The 18,627-nt window shown below is 54.6% G+C and overlaps 2 protein-coding genes across 3 annotated transcripts; one reads left to right on the forward strand and one right to left on the reverse strand.

Moving 5' to 3' along the window:
- Positions 1–1,829: 1,829 nt before the first annotated feature.
- On the forward strand, positions 1,830–7,305 carry MISP (mitotic spindle positioning). Of its 2 annotated transcripts, XM_061356094.1 has the most exons (5): positions 1,830–1,917; positions 3,371–5,371; positions 5,785–5,996; positions 6,174–6,212; positions 6,716–7,305. In XM_061356094.1, the coding sequence occupies exons 2-5, from the start codon at positions 3,442–3,444 to the stop codon at positions 6,800–6,802; spliced, it is 2,268 nt and encodes a 755-aa protein (XP_061212078.1). In that variant the 5' UTR covers positions 1,830–1,917; positions 3,371–3,441; the 3' UTR covers positions 6,803–7,305. The 2 variants fall into 2 exon arrangements, with proteins under 2 accessions (XP_061212078.1, XP_061212079.1); XM_061356095.1 differs by lacking the exon at positions 5,785–5,996.
- A 796-nt stretch (positions 7,306–8,101) lies between these two features.
- LOC133213679 (uncharacterized protein KIAA1958-like) lies at positions 8,102–16,915 on the reverse strand. Its single transcript, XM_061356096.1, has 4 exons — positions 16,829–16,915; positions 11,641–11,729; positions 10,071–11,265; positions 8,102–9,723 (listed from the first exon to the last, which is right to left on the reverse strand). The coding sequence occupies exons 2-4, from the start codon at positions 11,641–11,643 to the stop codon at positions 8,879–8,881; spliced, it is 2,043 nt and encodes a 680-aa protein (XP_061212080.1). The 5' UTR covers positions 11,644–11,729; positions 16,829–16,915; the 3' UTR covers positions 8,102–8,878.
- Positions 16,916–18,627: the final 1,712 nt, after the last annotated feature.

Consider the following 18,627-nt stretch of genomic DNA (forward strand, 5'->3'; position numbering starts at 1 on the left):
CTGGGGATGTATGATGAAGATGTGGATATTGGGGATGGGGATGATGGGGATTGGGATGTTTGGGATAGGTCCCACCAGCCTCTCACTACCTGGGCTGTGGCCCCTCTCATCCCTGCCCAGAGGCTTCCATCATCCCCTCCCCTGTGGCTGTTTCATGGGTGCAAGAGCCCTGTGTGGAGACACCAGTGCTCCGGCCTCAGCTCCATCAACCACGAGCCTCACCACAGCCAGTGCCAGCCCAGCAGGAGGGCAGGACACGGGGATCCCCACTGCTCCCCACGTTCATTCCCCCACAGCAGCACTGGAGCCAACCAGCCTGGGGCAGAGCTGGAGCTGCTGGGGTCCAGTCAGGACATGTCTCTCCCAGTGGAATAAACCCCGGTGATGGGGCCAGGCAGGAGCTTGACATCCCTGCATGTCCCCAGGCCCCAGAGGGGTCTGACCCTGGCACCCGGTAACACCAAGCAAGGGAGATGCTCAGAGATACCCCACCATAGAGGGTCCTTGGGGTGCAGGTAAGGGCAGCACAGCTGGGATCACTCCCAGCACCATCACGCTGCCAGCCCCGGTGCTGCGGTGATGGACACCCGGCCACACCAGAGGAGCAGGGAAGAAGAGGTGGGTAGGAAGCGGGATGCTGGGAGGATGCAGGTGCGATGCTGGTGGGTGCCCAGGTGAAGGGGATGTGGCAGCCCAGCTTCCTGCTTGTCCCAAGGGGCAGTGCTGGGGTCAGGACCCTCCGGTCCCATCATCACTGCCCACTTCAGACCCTGGTTGTGCCTGGAGCCGGGATGCCAGGGCTGGCTCTGGGGCAGTGGGGCCCGGCCGTGCCCGGTGCCAACACCGGAGCTCCAGCACACACCCTGCAGGGGCGTGGTGAGCTCCTGCTCCCCACATCACCCATGGACTTTGTCTCAGCCCCGTGGTAAAACAGGCTCCTGTGTCCTGCCCGGAAGCACAGAGCTGCCTGGCATCCACACCGGAGCCACCGGCCCCGGGACACAGCCCAGAGCACCCAGAGCGTGGCCAAGGGCACCCAGCACCAGGCAGGGGTAAGTGGGACCTGCTGCAGGCTGACACCATCGCAGTGCTCCAGCCACTGCAGGGAGCAGCAGGATCATGGGGGCTTTCCAGTGGGAGAAGGCTCTGGTGGGGAGCAGAGGTGTTGTGGTGGGGCTGAGAGGATGAGGATAGGGATGAGATCCTCCTCATCATCGGGGGGTTGGAACTGGGTGACCTTAAGGTCCTTTCCAACCCAAACCATGCTGTGATTCTATGATCTCCTGCCCCTGACATAGGTGCAGTGAAGGGCTGAGCATCCTGGCACAGCATCAGCCATGACACCCTGGGCCTGGAAGGAAGGAGGGTGGATTTGGGTGCTGGTACCCCAATACCAGGGTCCAGCAGCCATGGCCACAGGCATTAAGGACATCACGGCCACCACACCACAGTCCTGCCCTAGGCCTGATGTTCCCAGGCCAGGCACTGGGGTTTGTCCCTCCTGCAAAGGGGTTGCTGGGGAGCAAGGGCTTATCAGGAGAGGCCCCATGGTGTAAACAGGGGAGCGCAGGCGCTGCTGCGTCCTCCTTCACCCAGACCCCCTCAGTGCTGCAGCCGGTGCTGCTGCATCGGTGCATGGATGCGCCAGCACCTTGGGGCCCCCATGGCAACACCGGTGCTCGGGGGCCAAGCGCAGCCCTCCCAGCATGGGAGACACCGGCAGCAGCGCTGGGAACGGGGGCATTGAACCGCAGCCAGCGCCGTTCCTGGAACTCCCCATGGGGCTCGGGCTGCCCTTATCAAGGTGCCGCAGCCCCACGGCCCCCACGCCCCGCAGCGCCCGCCCCACCGCTGCCCCACACACAACAGCGCGGCCGCCCCGGGGTGGGGGACCCCCGGCACGACGGCTCCGGTGCAGTAAGTGCATGGGGGTCGGGGTGGGGGGGGTGACGGCGGCACCTCGGGGTGGGGAGGGGGGGGGTCCCGGTGCTGCAGGCGGGCTCCATCCACAGTTGCCGCACGTCGGGCGGTGCTCGCCATGGGGCCGGGTGTGCTGCGGGGCGGGGGGAGCCTGGGGCGCTCCTGTGATGTCTCCTTATGGGGGTGCCCAGGGCAGGCTGTGGGTGCTCCAGGGCCAGCATCTCCCTATGATGAACCCAGGACCCCTAAACCCCCCCCCAACGGGGTCCAACGGGCAGGCAGGGCTGAGCCGAAGCAGCCGGATGGGTTTGGGTGGTGCTGTAGGAGGGGCTGTGCCCCCGGTGCCATCCTGGAGCCCTGATAACAGCGCTGCTCCCCTCCCGTGGGGAGTCCCCATCCCTCTGACCCCCTCCAAGAGGTGTGGGCGGAAAAGGTTTCGCTCTTCAGGTCATCAGGGGCTGTAAATGAGCAATAGTGAGTCACTGGGAGGAACTGGAGGAGGTTACGGGGTTCAACTGGGCAAAGCCATTGGGATCGGCTGCTCCAGCAGCTCGAGGATGAAGCACGCAGTGACCAGGGCATCACCCTGGTGAGCCCCGGGTGCTCCCACCCCACGAAAGGCTTAAACGGCTGCGGGAGGATGGGGAAGGGCAGCTGGGGTGAGTGGAGGTCCAGTCACTGCATCCACGCTCCATGGCTCAGGATGCTGCAGCACCCACATCCTCCTGCCTCGGCACAGATGCGCTGCTGGGCATGGGTTATGTGAGTCCGGATGGCACAGGGGTGGCAATGGTGTTTACAACACAGGGAGGGAGTCACTGTCATGCAGGGACCCGCCTGTGGTGCCCATCCCTCCCCTGGCACCCATCTGGCTCCAGCCTGGGTAGAGCAGGAAGATCAACAGCAAGGTCAGGGCAGTTTCCTTTCGCTTTGTGTGATACGGGGGTTAAAGTCCCCTCCTTTTTATGAGCCATGAAACCACGTTTATGGTCCCCTCTGTTTCAATAGCAGGGCAATCCGGAGCCTCCTTCCAGTAAATGGGCAAGGAGAAATGCCAGGCAGAGGTGGATCCGGTGCCACTGTCTCTCCCTGTCATGAGCCAGTGCTCCCAGTGCCACCAGTGGTCCCTGAGTGGTGCAAGGATAGGATGAGGTGCTGGAGCGGGCAGATGTCACCCAAAGCCCTGTGTCCCTCTCAGTGGTGGGGGCAATGCAGTTTGGTTCCAGTCACTCAGGACACAGCCAGGCTGGGGATGGAGGCAGGAAGGGGATGTTGGCTGTGGGGCAGCTCCCACTGGGAATGGTGCTTCGTGCTCTGGCTGCTTCTGCCCAAAACCCAGTGTTTCTGCAGGGAAATGGAGCAAATGAAGCTGGTTCATGTGAGGACACCAGCACCAGGGTGAGGGCAGGACCCCCGACTGCTGTTTAACGCTCTCTCCTCCTGCTTGCAGAGCCAGGAGCCTGAGCAGCGGCCCCGGCCGAGGGTGAGGTTGGCAGAGGGGTGGATGCTGACTGTTCCCAGATGGACAGAGTCACCCGGCACTTGGTGTTCCAGCTCCCACAGACCTCGCACAGGCACGACCATGGGGATGCTGCCCCATCCGGCTCCTGGGCAGAGCAAAGGGCTGATAGCGAGGACGATGTCTTCAGCAGCCAGAGGGTGGAGAATGGATACGGCTGGAAAACGGCATCAAAGTCACCCTCATGTGTCCTGCATGGTGGGAGGGATGTCTGGACCCCATCGCCCGACAGGGAGTCCAAGCTGGAGGTGGTGAGGTCGGGGAGCCTGTACGACCTCAGGGCTTACCGAGGGGAGAGGAAACCCTCGAGGCTTTACGAGGAGGATGAGCAGGAGCAGTGCAGGGTCCCTCCACCGAACATCTCCCCCGAGCAAGCCAGGGAGCTGGAGGACCAGAGGAGGGAGGTCATCCGGAGCCAGGTGATGAGGAAGAGCTCCACCATGGCCGAGAGGTGGAGCTCCATGGATGAGCTGAGCTCCGTAAGCCAAGGGGAAGGCAGGCCCAAGGGCAGCGTTGGCACCGGCTTTGCCATTTGCTTTGACAAAGCATCCCCGGGGAGGGCAGCGACGCCGGTTGACCCTGAGAACATTGACACGGAGCAGATCAACTTCTCCGCTGCTCGGCAGCAGTTCCTCATGCTGGAGAAGACCAACCCAGGCTCTTTCTTCAGCCCCGAGCACCAGACCATGTCTCCAAAGCAGGAGTCCACGACAAAAGCCTCCAGGCAGGAGTGGCACAGTCCTGAGATAGCCACAAAGGCTGTGAGAGGTTATGGTAATGCCGATGCATCCAGCCAGAGCGGGACGGACAAGAGCGTGTACCAGGTTTATAGTGTGTCCTACAAGACACCTGGGAAGGAGGAGGTTTATGTCCCCAGAAAGGCTGATGCTGGAAGGTCACATCCCATCAGGAGAGCATCCGGCTTCACCAAGGCATCTTCCAGAGAAGACCTGGACTCTGGCCTGGGGGAGATGTACAACGAAGCCAGTGTAGGCTATGCTGGTGATGGAAGCACGTCTGAGGTCTTCAATGGCCTCGTGGACATGAGGGCCAGCAGCAATGGCTTGGATAAGGAGATGAAGGTCAGCAATGAGACACCCATCGAGCGGGAGATCCGCATGGCGATGGAGAGGGAGGAGAACCTCTGGAAGGAGAGGGGGATCCAGCGGCTGACCTCCAGCAGCGAGCTGGTGGAGATCCAGACCAAGCCGCTGCTCTCCATGCACACCTCGCCGGGCCCGGGCAGGAAAGGGAAGGACAAAGGCCGCGCTTCCCTTTATGTCCAGAGGGAAATCGAGCAGGAAACCAAGCGCGAGGAAGACCTGAAGAGGCAGGGGCGGCTGCTGGGGACGTACGACCGGGGCACGCAGCAGGAGCTGGATGAGCGCAGGAGGGTGTTCGAGCAGGAGGAACCCCCTGTTCCGAAGCCCATTCCCTCGAGGGGCTGGGGTCAGGAGCAACCCATAGAAGACCCCAGGGGTGGGAGAAGCTTTCCCAGCTCCACAGGGAGCATCACGCGCTTCCAGGCATCCAGCCCCAGTGAGAAGAGCTGGGAGCAGCCCGCAGTGTCCCAGCGCGTTTCCGCCAGCACCAGCAAATGGGGGAGTGAGGATTCCCAGGGAGGAAGGCTCCCCGGCTCCACCCCGAGCCCCACCGGCACCGCTGTCCTGCCCAGGGAATACTTCTCCTTGTCCTTCTGGAAGCCCAAGGTCTCCTTCGTGGAGGAGATGGGGACGCAGAGCCCGCTCAGGAGGGAGGACGGCCGGGATGAGCAGTACAAGCTGAGGACCTGGAAGCCGCAGACGTCGGCGCTGATCGAGGAGGAGATCCGGAGCGACCTGCAGAGGGAAGAGGAGCTGCAGGAGCAGCGGCGGCGGCGGCAGATGATGGATGGATGCTCCCAGGATGGCTCCCGCTCGCGGCACAGCTCCGGTAAGGGAAGGAGAGGAGCAGGGATGGGGCAGGGATCGGGTCCGTGGGTATCGCTCCTGCCCTCCCGGTCCTTGTGGCTCTGGGTGTCAGTGGGAGCATCCGATGGGGCAGGAGTGGCATGGTGGGGTGCCCATCCCAAGGGATCTTCCCATGCTTATGGTCAATGCCCACAGCTTGTGAGATGCCTCATGGCCAGAGGTGACCTGAGCTCTACCTAAGAGTGGCCGCAGCAGGCACCAAGGGGACAGTGCTGGGTGGAAGCAAGCCCTGCCTGGCACCCAGACACAGGGCCCATCCATGACCAAACCTGCTGGTCCTGGCAGGGAGGCCATCAGGGGCAGGAGCTTCACTTCTCCTGCATCCCCTGAAGCGCTCCCGGTGTCCCTCACCCCCCATGGCTCTTTCTCTTGAAGCTGCCTCAGGTGCCAGCAGCAGCCACTCGGTGTCCGGGTCTCCCATCTCCACTCCAACCTCGCATCAGGTGGGGATCCTGGGGCTGGTGTCGTCCTTCACCCCGCTGAGAGTGGCCGGTCCCCCCCTGGGCAGCACTGAGAGCCTCGGCCCCGACTCGGCCCAGTCCAGCCCCTTCGAGGAGCGGAGGAAGAGGGTGAAGGAGGATGGAAAGGTGAAGGCAGCTGCCATCGGGGGGATGGAGCCCAGGAGGAGGCTGGTGGCACCGGGGGCTGGAGGCACCAGAGCAGTGCCTAAAGGGGCTGCCAGGCTGGGGGCTGTATGCAGCTGCCTTGGGATATTGCCACATGAAATTGCCATTCCCTTAACCTTTTTCCCCCTCTTTTTACAGTACGCAGGTATTGAACCCGTTGACAAGGTCAACACGGAGGTAAAGCCCTTTCCATACTCAAGGGCTCTGCTTGTGCTGGGATGAAGGGATGGGACAAGGGGGAATGGCTTGAACCTGCCCGAGGGGAGACTGAGCTGAGCTCTTAGGCAGAAGCTCTTCCCTGTGAGGGTGCTGAGGCGCTGGCACAGGGTGCCCAGAGAAGCTGTGGCTGCCCCATCCCTGGCAGTGCTCAAGGCCAGGTTGGACACAGGGGCTTGGAGCTGCTCCAGTGGAAGAGGTCCCTATGGCAGGGGTTGGAGCTGGAGGAGCTTTAAGGTCCCTTCCAACCCAAACCAGTCCATATATTCTATGATCCCCACAATCCCACTGGGCTCCCCTTGCTTGAGGTCCTGGAGTACGATGGGATGGACATGGGTTTCGGCTCCTGGAGGGCTGCAGGTGGGCACCGTGTGGGACAGAACATACCTAGAGAGGGGGGTCCCAGCTGGTTGGGAAGCCAAGGAAAGGTTCACACAACCAACACCATGTCCCCGCTCCTGCAGGTTGTGGCGAGCACCCGAGTGACTCGCCACAAGAGCACCATGGCCCAGCGCTGGGAGGCCGGGCAGTACGTGCGGGATGAGGATTGAGGTGACAGCGGCACCGGGGCCACCGGATTCACCGGGTGCTGTCCGGTTCGGGATCCACCAGCACACGATCCCCCCGAGCAGTCCAGCTCCTGGTTATCCCGAGAATCAGAGACTTGTACACTGCAAATCGCATTGTTTTATATGTCACTGATGATCCTTCCAATGCTCTTTTGTTCCCCATCCAGTTCAGATAATCCTGTTCTTTTTTCTTACGAAGGGAAAACTTGGATCACTGTCCTTATAATCACTGCCAGGACACAGCCGGATGAAATGAGACGGTCACTGAGCTCCTTTCTCCTTGGAAGTGCTGTTTCTGGCTTATCTAAAAGCGATTTTATTTCTCGGGGGTTTGGGAGTTGATGTTCCACGTCGGGCATCACCTGGGAGCGGGTGGGAACGCTCCTTCGGGTCAGGGAATTGCATGGGGCCGGGAATCTCCCTTTAGTGCTTAACGCCCGTGCCAGCGGGGCTGCAGCGATGGAATCGCACCCAGCGACCGCCGCCGCGCGGGGCTTGCAGCAAGGGTCCGGGCTGGACGTGGTGCCCGGGGGTCCCGGTGGCCGCCGTACCGGGAGCGGCGGGGCCCGCCCGCTGCCGCCAGAGGGCTCCCGGCGAGCGAGAGCCGCGGGCCGCGGTGCGGGCTCTGCGGGGCACGGCTCCTGCAGCTCCCTCCTGCATCCCGGTCCTGCTCCTGCAGCTCCCTCCTGCATCCCTCCTGCATCCCTCCTGCAGCTCCTCCTGCATTAACCCCCCCAGCAGCGGGGTTCCAGCCCCCTCTGTGCAAAGAGAGGAGCAGAGGTTGGCTCCCGTGGCCGTGGTCACGACACAACCCTGACCCATGGCTTGGTCTTCAGCCCCGAGTAACCCCTGGATGCTGAGTGTCCCCCCACCAAGCCCTGCAGTGACACAAGCTGGAGCAGGGACACCGCAACCTCCGGCCGGCCCCGAGAGCTGCAGGTGATTCATTGGTGAGAAAGGAGCCTTTGGTCTCAGCTCTGCAGACAAAGCTGTTCCCAGGAATCATATCCCACCAAATGTAGATGTAAAACCATTTAATGAAAAATAAACTTCAACAGGAACATTTGCCCCAATGTCGGTTCTTGGGGTTGGGTTGGGTTTACCCATGGGGCTGCTGAGGCATGGACCATCAGAACAGCATCAGCCCTGGATGAGGTGGGATTTAACCTGTTGCTCTGATGCTGCTCATTTGTGAGGGCTGCAGCTGCTGCTGACTAATGGCATTACCATTATAAGGGCTAACATGATCACCTTCACGTGGGTAGGACAGACAGACAGCAGGGAGTGAAATGTTCTTTTATTAAGCTATGTCAACCAACAACTGACTGGGCTGTAGGACAACATCCACTGAACAGTGCTTAAACAGATGAAAGAAGCTGACTGCCTCCATCAGAGTGAATTTGTGTGGCTGTATGTAGTGTTCTGGGGAAAGCACTGACCATAAAACCTCTTAATGCTGTCAGCTGCTTTACACAGCTCTTTAAAACACAGTCACAGCTCCTTAAATCTACTAATCTTTCACTAAGAAAAAGGACACTAAACTTGTTGAAAGCATTCCCACAGGGTACGGATGAGCACCTGGCACTCGCTGTTTCCCCCACCCCAGAACTAACTCCTGTTTCTCACACAGGCTTATGCTCTGGAATAAATGTTGTTTCCAGGTGTCAGCTCCCCAGAGGGCAGCTTAAACTCAAGCTTAGAAGCTCCAGCTTGAAGCCAAGCTTCTAGCTGCTGAGCCCTCCCCATGGGAACATCAGCTGGTTTATGTTGTTAATAATACAGCAGAAAATGAACTTGTTTGGCAAATGTGAAACCAAAGAGTCTTGGATTTACTGAACTTCCTGAATTATCAACCCCACTAACAGAACAACAGTACAAGCTTTTCACTGAACCTGAGAGCAAAGGTGATGCAAACGTGCAGGGGAATTCTGCTCTAAGGTGAGACTGAGAGGAAGGTTTTTCCCCCCTACCTACACTATTGATACTTGAACCTCTCAAAGTCTGCTCTGAAACAGACTCCTAGTAACAAGAGGTGCAGCAGAACCTCCATGGATACCTTTACTTCCTGGACTTCATGGGTCTTTTGACTTGCTGGATGATAGTTTTCAGCATCCTTTCCATCTTGGCTTTTGTCAGTGGCTTCCTACAGTACCACACCTGGTCCCAGATGGAGCACAGCGGCTTGGGAGCCAGGTAAAGCGGATCTTTGTCATGGAGCATATCCAGTGGCCTCCTCTTGGTGTATTCCTTGTAAGTTTTCACTGGACAGTTATCTGGATCATCAGGCTTGGCAAAGAGACGTGGACCCGAGCTCCCTGTGCTCAGCTCCGTGTTCAGATTGTCCTTCCACTCCAAGTACTCTGGCTCTCCCTCATTCCTCTTCAGCACGAGCTGGCCCCAGTATGGGCTGTGGCTCTGAGTGTGTGTGCGTGCCCCAAACCCCCTGATGATGTTTGTGAACATGAGGTGCAAAAAGGCCTGAGGGTGATTCTTACCTAAAAGTCCCTTCTTCCAAAGACTTTCCACATCCTCATCTGTCAGGTTCTCCAGAACGCTCCACGCTCCCTCCCTCACTTTTTGAGACAGATGCTGGTGTTTCAGCTTCAAGGCTTCCTGGGATGCTCGGAATTCTGGCCCTCTCACCACGCTGTACTTGTAACTGTGATCCTTGAGGTATCTCTCTATGCTGCTCTGAAAGAAGTGCAGGGAATAGGGGGAGAAGTCTGTGCCATTCTGTCTCTTTGCAGAGCTGTAGAACATGGACAGGTAATTATCAAGGTCTTGGGGTGGCAGCTCATAGGCCTCCCGTGTTTCTAACGGGCAATGGAGAGCCAGCCAGTCCTTGAACACTTTTATATCACCAGAGTTACGGTTTTTCTTCTTCTCAGTCTTCTTTAACACACCTGAAAGAGAAGACACAGCTTTGTGGACAGCAAGAACTTACAAGGAGATCAGTGAAGTACAGGGAGATGCAGATTAATGTTCATCTCAAAGGAATTCAGATTCCCCCCCACCCCCTTCTCATGAGACCGCCATCCTTGCAGTCCTGCATCCAGCTCCAGGGCTGGTCCATGGCCAAGTGCATCTGGCACCTGAAGTGCACGTTGTGGAACCTTTATAGCCCCATTTAGCAGGAACAGGAGTGCTGCAATACAGGTTTTGGCAGCTGTATGAACTTGCCCTCCTTTAGGATTTTGGAAAACCATCCACACACACACACACAATCCTCCAGGAATAACCCTCCTCTCACCTCCAGCTGCAGGTGCCTGCTCTGTGTTACTGCTCTCTGGGTTCAGTGAGCCTGAAGGATGAGGGGCCTGCCCAGATCCCAAAGTTTCACTCTCCTCAGCGGGGTTGTCAGGAACATTCTCACTGAAGTCAACTCCTGTCATGCTGGGCTCCAGAGGGCTCAGCTGGATTTCCTGCTGGATGTCTACACTGGCTTCAAACTCAAAGAACGATACAGAGGCTGGGGACTCAACTTGAGCCCCTGCATCAGCTCTGGAGGCAGGAACAGATATGACGTGTTCTTTCAGCATTGCTGACCCAGAGCGATTTCTTGCTCTAGAAGCTTCCATTACTGACCCTGCAGGATGAAGAGGGGAATCCAGCCTCAGGAAGCTGCTGTCCATGCTCTCTTGGTCACTGAGAGGGGATTTCAGAATGCACACAAGAGTTGGAGACAGCTTTCCTGTGGGGGTAAAGCCAGGTGTTTGGGTAGCTGTTGGCTTGTTAAACGCTGTATTTTGACTGTGATGCATTTGTGAATCTACCTCAGCAGTTCCACCTGTCACTGGTGATTCTGACAGATCATTCTGGTTGATTCCATCTTCTTGGTCATCTGCATCTGACGTACACTGTTCTTCATCAGAGACAATTTGTAGATCTTTGCTGCTTTCTTGCTTCACCTTAGGTCTGTTGGCTTGGGCTTCCCCAGCAGATACTGAGAACTGGTGCTTTTCTGCAAAGCCTGATTTCATGGATTTGCCAGCCTTCAGATTCTCACTGGGTGATGGCTCATTATGTGCTATGTAGACTGCATCATCCTTCTGCTGAGTGCCCCCTGAAGATTTGCTACGTGACCCTGTGCTAACAGCATCTCTGCCCCACTCAAAAGATGGGGTCACCCGGAACCTCTTTTCCTTCAGGTTAGCTTCCCTTGCTGAAGTCTCACAGGACACTGACCTCTTCCTCCTCTCTGCAGCTTCATTCTCCTCTCTGCTTCTGATGTAGAGTTTTTCACATTGCCAGTGATACGCGTGTCCAACTCCACAGATCCACAGCACAGAGTTGTCCTTGCTTGCATGACCCACGTTCTGCACAGCTTCCAAGGCTGGGATCTGCTTGCATATGGTGCCATGAGTGTGCGCCCAGGTCACAAGGTTGGTGAGATCCACACAAAGTGAGCTGGCATCGCTGCACTTCCCATCACCGGTGCTCTTGTTCTGCAGAAACATGTTGGAGAGATTTGTGTTAAAGAAGATCTGCGTAAAGTAGCAGTCCCAGGGACTGCTTCTAGCCCTGTTCAACAGAGTAGTAACTCCAGATCAGTGATCCCTGACAATTCTGTACTTTCTTGGGGGAAAGAACAAGGGGAAGTGTCTGGAATTGGCTCCACAGCCCCCAGGGCTCGCACCTCTGGCACCACCATGTGCATCCAGGGGGCAATGGGATATGCAAAGAGGTGGCTTGGGATGTGCTTTTCAGCGACTAAACCCCAGACCTTGCATCCCCATGGCTAAAACTTGGTTTTAACAAAGAACTGATTGTGTTGGAAACAACTGTCTAAGGTGTCTTTTATGCTACAGAAGAAGACTCACCATGCTGCTGCTGTCTGTCTCTCAGAGCCTTATTTCAGGTGGAGATCAGTACATGACTGCTTGAGTATTCTCTCTTTTTCTCTCAGAGCCTAAAGTAATAATAATACATATCTATATATATGTGTGTGTGCACACATATATATATATAAAATCTGACTAGCAGATGCAACTAAACTTTTCAATACTCAGTCCAAAAGCTACTGCAGAACACATGTCCTCATTCAGGTGAGTCCCCATTGAGCTCCAACGAGCTGTATATAAAAGCTGGGCTTGTGTCAATATTTGCAGGATCAGCCTCTATAGAGACATGAAATACAAACACTGCAAAGAGCATTGTAAGAACCAGGCTTTGGGAGATGTTCCTTTCAGCCCTCTGTGGTTGGCAATCTTTGCTTCCCCAAATGGAGGGAACTGCACAACCAGAAGTCCCTGGTTCGGATTCAGACATTATCTGACTTTCAAGCAGTAAAAAGAAGCGGAAGAAGCACCAGTATCAATCCATGTGTTCCTTCATACAGCTTTTAAGTAACAGGATGGGTAATTTTAGCCTCAGTGCTGTGCTGTTTGTTGCTAGCTTGTGAAACGTGCAAGTGTTTAACTAAAATCCACTGCTTGCTTTAAACACCAATCAGACCAAAATCCCTATTTTTTAAAGCAGCAAACACATTCTGAGCTTTTGGCATGGGATGGGATCTGCTGCCACTCTGATCTCCCCCTGGAGCACAGAAAAGGGGATTGGAAGTCACCTCAAATGGCCATGTCAACTGTCCTCGGTTGAGCTCTGCCCAAGCTTCTCCTGAGAGGTGTCTGTCAACCCCATGTCAAACTGACCCAGGGAACACACAACCTGCTCCTGGGCAGCCCAACATCGACTTGTGGGAATCCACTTCTCCCTTCTGAAGTCAAGCAGTGTTTTATCTCCGTGTCTGACCTGTGTCATTCCTCCCAAAGGCCTGAGCTGCTTGGACAAGCTAAAAGGAATTTTCATGCCAATAATTTGGTGCTTACAGTTTGTGTGGGAAAAGGCAACAGAAACGGAAGCCCTGCACGGTCAGAAGGCCCTGAAATGCCTGACTTGGCAGATGAACATCGCGATTTCTAGCACAGGGAATGCTTTTATCCTTCCTTATCTCCAAGCACATGTCTTCCTTTTCCTGAGCTCTTTGAAAAAGCCTTTTTTCTCTGGTTATCTAGCTCCCAGTAAGGGCTCTGGTAACAAACCAGGACCCCCCTTCAGCCCATCCCTGCTCTGGTATTCACCTCCAAAGAAACTAAGCAGCATGAGCCTGAATTTTACTGTCCCAGCTGAGCAGGGGGGAAATGAAATCTGTATTACTCCATGAAGAAGAACAGATACTTCTCCCCTCTTTAATGAATGACAATTCAATGTGATCGTTGCCTGCTTCATAAAATCCCAGGATCCCTGTGGATGGGGAGAGTCTGGGCTTGGGGATTTGTTTGGAAACCTTCTGTCTGGTTTGGTATCTGCACGGCTGGGAGTGATGCAGCGGGTTTCATTCTCCTTCCAGGAGAGGCTCCCATCTGATAACAGCACCGTGTGTGCAGGACCCACACCTCTGTGCAGCAAACCAGGACATTCCAAAGCTCTACGGTAAACGTTTGCTTTCCATTTTGCTTTAACCTATTGGGAATTTAGTGCAGTAACAGAACCTGCAGTTTGGTGAATCCATGCTCACTTCAAGGGAAAGAAGTGTTGCAGTTTAAATCTACCAGATGCTGCTTTCTCCCGTGCCTGGTGTACACAGAAGCACTGGAGGTGGCATCACTGTATATGCTTATTTTACTGCTGTCATCAAGAGAAAGGTGGCAAGGAGTTTCCTAGAGGTCTCCAGTATTACAAGGGAGCTCTTAAAACTCCAAGCTGACTAAAAGCATTGAAACACGTATTCTGGTTTAAGACTTCCCCATGTGTAGTTTGAGCCCCTGAGGGGAAAACCCAAACCCAGCACTTTGTCTTCTATAGTCAAACACAGGAACCTGGAACAACCATTGCTGTTCCCCTCTGTTTCAGTGGGCTCTGTGCAGCGTTCGGGTGTGCTGAAGGTCCACTGAAATCCTCTGCCACACACACACACACACACAGGCTTCAAGCAGGGAACCTAAATAAAGAACCTAATTGTATAGGCACTGAAAGGCCTTTAACCACATTGTTCCTGTTCCTCCACCCTGTAATAGTCCTGGCTGCGTTTCTCTTCAGTCTTGTAAGGTCCATTTCACAGATGAGAAACCTGAGGCATGCACAAAGCAAGTAAATACAAGAGCTTTGGCTTTTCAGCTCCAGATAAGACAGTGCAGGAAACTGAAACAATCCTGGTAGGAAAACAACAGGATACAGAACAGCAGTTCTTCAACTTAACTCCCACCCCCTTCCCCCAGCAGGGACTGTGTGCTTGAGAAACACTTGCTGGAGGTGGAAGGGTGGAAAAGGCACATCTAGGAGGGGGTGTAAGGCCAGAGAGCTGCCAGGACGGGCACAGGACACTGAGGGGATGCGGTGGGGAGGGACGGAGCTGCAGTTAAACACATCTGGTTGCAAGCCGGGAGTCGAGAGCGGAGCAGAAGTAGCTCATGGCTGCCAAAACCCATCGAGCTTGTCCCAGCACTTCTTAGCAAGGGCCTTTGGGGTGGATTAATCATTTCCCAGCACATCGTTTTTCCTGTTCTCTGCAATGTTTGCTCCTCTCCTCCCCCTCCCCCTGTACAAGAGCCTTCTCAGCACCTCTTCAGCTCTTTTCCTGCCTCACCACGTCCTTCCAGAACTACCTCCTGCCCTCCCTTGCAGAAACACAATCCCAAGCAGCACTCTGTGCTTGCTGCAGGGCGGCATTCCTCCATGTTGAGAGATGCTCCCGGAACATGATACCCTGTGGATGTGAGGGCGGGCAGGGTCTGCTGTTAAACATTACCCTACAGCTCCACATTCCTGAAACAAGAGAGGTTTTGTTCAGAGAATCAGACCCAACTTTTTGCATGGGGCCCAGTTATCTCTCCTCTTGAGGGGCTGTGTTACAGAGCTGCTGTCCTTGGAACTGTGAGCTCTGCATCAAGTTGTCTTTAACAGAGCTACTAAAAGCCACAGCCATCTGGCACAGGGTTGCTTGGGCCAGCAACCAGTAACCAACCACTAAAACCAGTTCTGGTAAAGTGCAAACTTCATTTAAACCCATGAATAGGACCTAAAGTGGGAAAGCTGAAATTAGCAAAGGGCAGCAAATGCAATGAGCTTGTTCCTGACAGCGTTAGTTACCCTGATAACACTGATAACAAACTGTGAGTGCCACCAGCAGAGAGCAGGACACTGCCTTCTGTAACTATTCTATACAGGCTGCTTTACTCTTCCCAGGATTTCTGGTTTCCAGTCCTGAGGATGAGCTTATTGTGGTATCACAGAACTGACTGTGGGAACGTGCTTGGTTCCCTAGCAGCCTTTTGTGTTAAAATGATCTTCTTTCACTTAATTAGTGAAAGGAGATGTCTTTTGGCATGAAGGCACTTGCAGGAGTGTTTGCTGCTCTTTTAATTGCTTCTCTTCCTCTTTGTGGTATTCCTCCTAAAGCACAGCTCTGCCACTCGCGGGATAACATCATCATCTCCTGCTGTAAAACTGCTTTGAATCCTGACTGTTCCGCGCAGTCTGATCGCCACAGGCTCCCAAGGGAGATGGGAATGATGTAAAACCTGGAGCCTTTTGTTTCTTTGTCCGCAGACCTGGCCCCGGGGGCCGCCAGCAACCGCTCGGTCCCCGGCAGAGGGTGCTCGGCCGCCGGCCACTCGCCCTTCCCTGAGGGCTCACATCGAAGCCCTGCCCCGGCTCCGTGCTGAGTAAACACAACTGTTAACGCAGGGGTCAAGGTCCTCTTACATTTATAGCTCAGGTGGAGGCACCATCCCAATGCACTTCCTTATTCCTGCCAAAGAACCTTTGCACTTGGAGCATCAGGGAAAGAAACCAGCAAAAATGTAGTGCAAAGCTCTCGGTGGAGATTTCCTGAGCTCTCAGCATGGGAAACGTGCTATCTTACCCCGAAAAACACAGCCTGAAAATGCTGACTGATAACGTTGCCCTGGCCAAGGACAGGAGCTTCTCCCTTCCCAGCCCGTGGTGCAGGGTGAGGGGGGTGATTTGGCTCCAGCTCTTCCCATTTCTGTCCCAGCAAGGGCATTTTCTTGTATCAGCCAGCAAAACCCAACATCCTGTTTGGGAGTTTGCTGAGGGGAAGTTGCAAATCTTCCTTGTTTAATTTGATCGTCCAAGTGGTTATTGCAGTTTTGTATCTTTCTGAGCAGCCTGTGAAAGTTTAACTGAAATCATCATGTGGCACAAGTCATTTTTTCCTACCTTTTGCTAAACTAACCTAACCTAACCAGTGCTAGTAACTATGAGCTAACTAAACACACCATGCAAAGCCTCAGCCCCAGAACACTGAGCTGGATCCAAGCATCCATTCCTCTTTGTTTGATCAGAGGCAAACCCCTCTTTCCTGCTGTTCCACATCCCGCGTTCCCTGCCCGCACACCAGAGGGAATGTGCTACTTCACAACACAGCGCGGGGGGGAAATTTGTTATTAAACAGTATTTGTGGTGAATCTGTGACTTGTAATTAAGAGTTGTTCACGGGGAGATGCTGTAACCTACTTTTAGACAATACAGAACAGTTTTAACGACTGACACCTTGAATCATTCCCAGGCTTGAGGAGTTCACCTTGAATCTGCAGTGACACAGCCTTTGGGGGTGAGGGGGAGGGAGGTGAAAATCAGTCTCACCAGCAAGAGGCAAAGAGCTCTCAGCTTTACATCTCGAGTGGTTGTGAAGGTTTGCTCAGGATGTGATGGTAAAGAGCTCCTGGAGGGAGAAGAAACAACTGCTGTGCAGACAAGGAGCTTTCAGAGGAGGGAATGTTCCCTCTCTGTGTGATCCCTTTCTGCAGGCTCCGCTGGGGGCTTTTAGGGGAGCACAGGGAAGCTTCCCTTACCATGGCAAGGAAAGGTGCTTGTCCCTCACAAAACACATCTTACCAAGCAGCAGCCAAGGGTTTTGGCCACAGGCAAGTTAATTCCTTCATGCTATCTGGCAGTGCTGGTTGCCCATCTGCTTTCTGTCACCCTTGCAGGCTTTGTTCCTGTTCTACTCTTGTCTTTGTTCTGAAGTGCCACTCTCTCCCTTACCTCCTTCAAGGTCACACTTTGGGAAGTGTCCCATGGAGCACAGCAGTTGGCAGGAGGACAAGTATCCTGGAGCACCTGGAGGACAGGGAAGAAGGGAGAGGGAAGGTATTAGTTATTTAGAAAAGAAATCTTAAAGCAACCCAAAGATCCCTTTCATGGAATTAAAGGAATAAACCAAAAATTCCCTGCTCCAAGAGTAAGTCTACATGCAGTGTTTCCAGGTTCTGGATGGCAAGCTTCAGACCACAGCTAGCACTGGCAGTATCCAGAGAGGCATCAGTAAGAGGCAGTGGCTCCTGGTTTCTGTCACCCACTTCTTGAGTGCTGCATTCAGCAGGAGCAAAGAGGCTCACGGATGACAAAGACCCCAGATGGATGGCACCTTGCCTCGTGGAGAGGCAGCAAAGCCCAGCACTGGCACACCTAGCTGCTGATTTGGAAAAGCAAGATACACTCTGGCATAGCACCCGTGAGAGGCTGCCAGCCCTGGCCCTAGAGCAGTGCTAACACCCTTTCCAAAGCATGAGCAAGAGCAAACAACTAAGCCCACCCTCCAGATTGAAGCAAAACCTGAGCCAATGGGTGGGTTCAGATCCACAGCTCTCGGCTGTAAATCACCCTCAATGCACAACAGGCACTTTGGACACTTCCTCCAAGCCTGCCCCACAACCCAGCTGCTCCTCCTGGAGCTCCTGGATGATGGAGCTGTCAGTGAATGCTTCCTGGAGAGCCCCCTCAGCTGCTGGCTCCCTGAAGCCTGCTCAGAACCTCACCCCGGCTTCCCAGCAGAGCTGCTGGGGGACTGGCCACAGTCACACTGGGCTGTGTATGTGACCCCCTTTGTCCCCTCAGTGACCACAGTGCTTAGGTCCCCACGACACCACTTTAGAGGGAAGATTCTTGCTAACTGACTTCTACCTGTTGCAGAACTGGTCAACTCACAGTATGAAATGAAGTATTTTCTCCATAAATGGAGTGGTGGTTATGTGTTTTTTGGTGCACCCATTGCAGCCCCATGGGTGACATGAGGCACTCCTCATGCGGCGCTGCCCATCATCACCCTCTGCATTCCCTACCCTGGCATCTGAGCACCTCACCAAATGCAATATTAAACCTTCTAAAGGATATTGGGTTTCTTTTGTTCCTTTGGCAACTGAGAGCTTGAGTGCCCTCTGCTCTCCCTGACTTCACATTTTGCAGGTCCATGTCTTAATGTTCTTTTAATGCCTAATTTAATACTCCAGAGTTCTTACCACACATTTGTGTCTGTTAGACAAGAACTTGCTGCCCAGTCTCCTAGATAAGGAGATGGCTGTTGAATGAGCAGACATTGCTCAGCAGCACCCAGACCCTAGCCACCAAGTGCTGTGGGCAGAGGTGGGTTCATCTTAGCACCAAGGGTCATGGCAAACCCTGCTGGTGCCCTCAGTGCTGGCTCCTCCATCAGCTGAGGGAAGAGCTCACTTCCAGAGAGCAGCTATAACTGTACAGGGAATACCGAAACGTGGTTAGTGTCCGTATTAACACCAGTTCTGGGACAGTGGGAGTAGGCTGCTGTTTCTTGTCAGACATTTCCATCTAGTTTGGTCAAGTCAGAGCACTCCAGTTTGAAGTCTGGAATCAGAATGTGAAATTTCTTCACATTTCAGCATGTGAAACTGGAGGAGGTCTCCATCCCACAGCAGCAGAAGCCCCTCAGCTTTGGGAGCAAGGCTTCCCTGTGCTGTTTCCATTGCAGAACACCCTTAGGAACACATGGGCCAGCAAACAGGAGCCATCCACTGCGTAATTATGGCACT

The sequence above is a fragment of the Neopsephotus bourkii genome, unplaced genomic scaffold (genome assembly GCF_033783945.1).
Source record: "Neopsephotus bourkii isolate Nb327-2 ecotype Australia unplaced genomic scaffold, CSIRO-AGI_Nbou_v1 NB_838, whole genome shotgun sequence".
NCBI classification, from domain to species: Eukaryota; Metazoa; Chordata; class Aves; order Psittaciformes; family Psittacidae; genus Neopsephotus; species Neopsephotus bourkii.

What these genes read in the sequence shown, in the direction of transcription:
- MISP (XM_061356094.1), top strand. Translation starts at nt 3,442, where the DNA reads ATGGACAGAGTCACCCGGCACTTGGTGTTCCAGCTCCCACAGACCTCG. An exon ending in GGGTGAAGGAGGATGGAAAG is followed by an intron (nt 5,997 to 6,173) that starts GTGAAGGCAGCT and finishes CTCTTTTTACAG; the next exon opens with TACGCAGGTATTGAACCCGT. An exon ending in TTGACAAGGTCAACACGGAG is followed by an intron (nt 6,213 to 6,715) that starts GTAAAGCCCTTT and finishes CCGCTCCTGCAG; the next exon opens with GTTGTGGCGAGCACCCGAGT.
- LOC133213679 (XM_061356096.1), bottom strand. An exon ending in GCAGGCACCTGCAGCTGGAG is followed by an intron (nt 9,724 to 10,070) that starts GTGAGAGGAGGG and finishes CTTCTCTTTCAG; the next exon opens with GTGTGTTAAAGAAGACTGAG.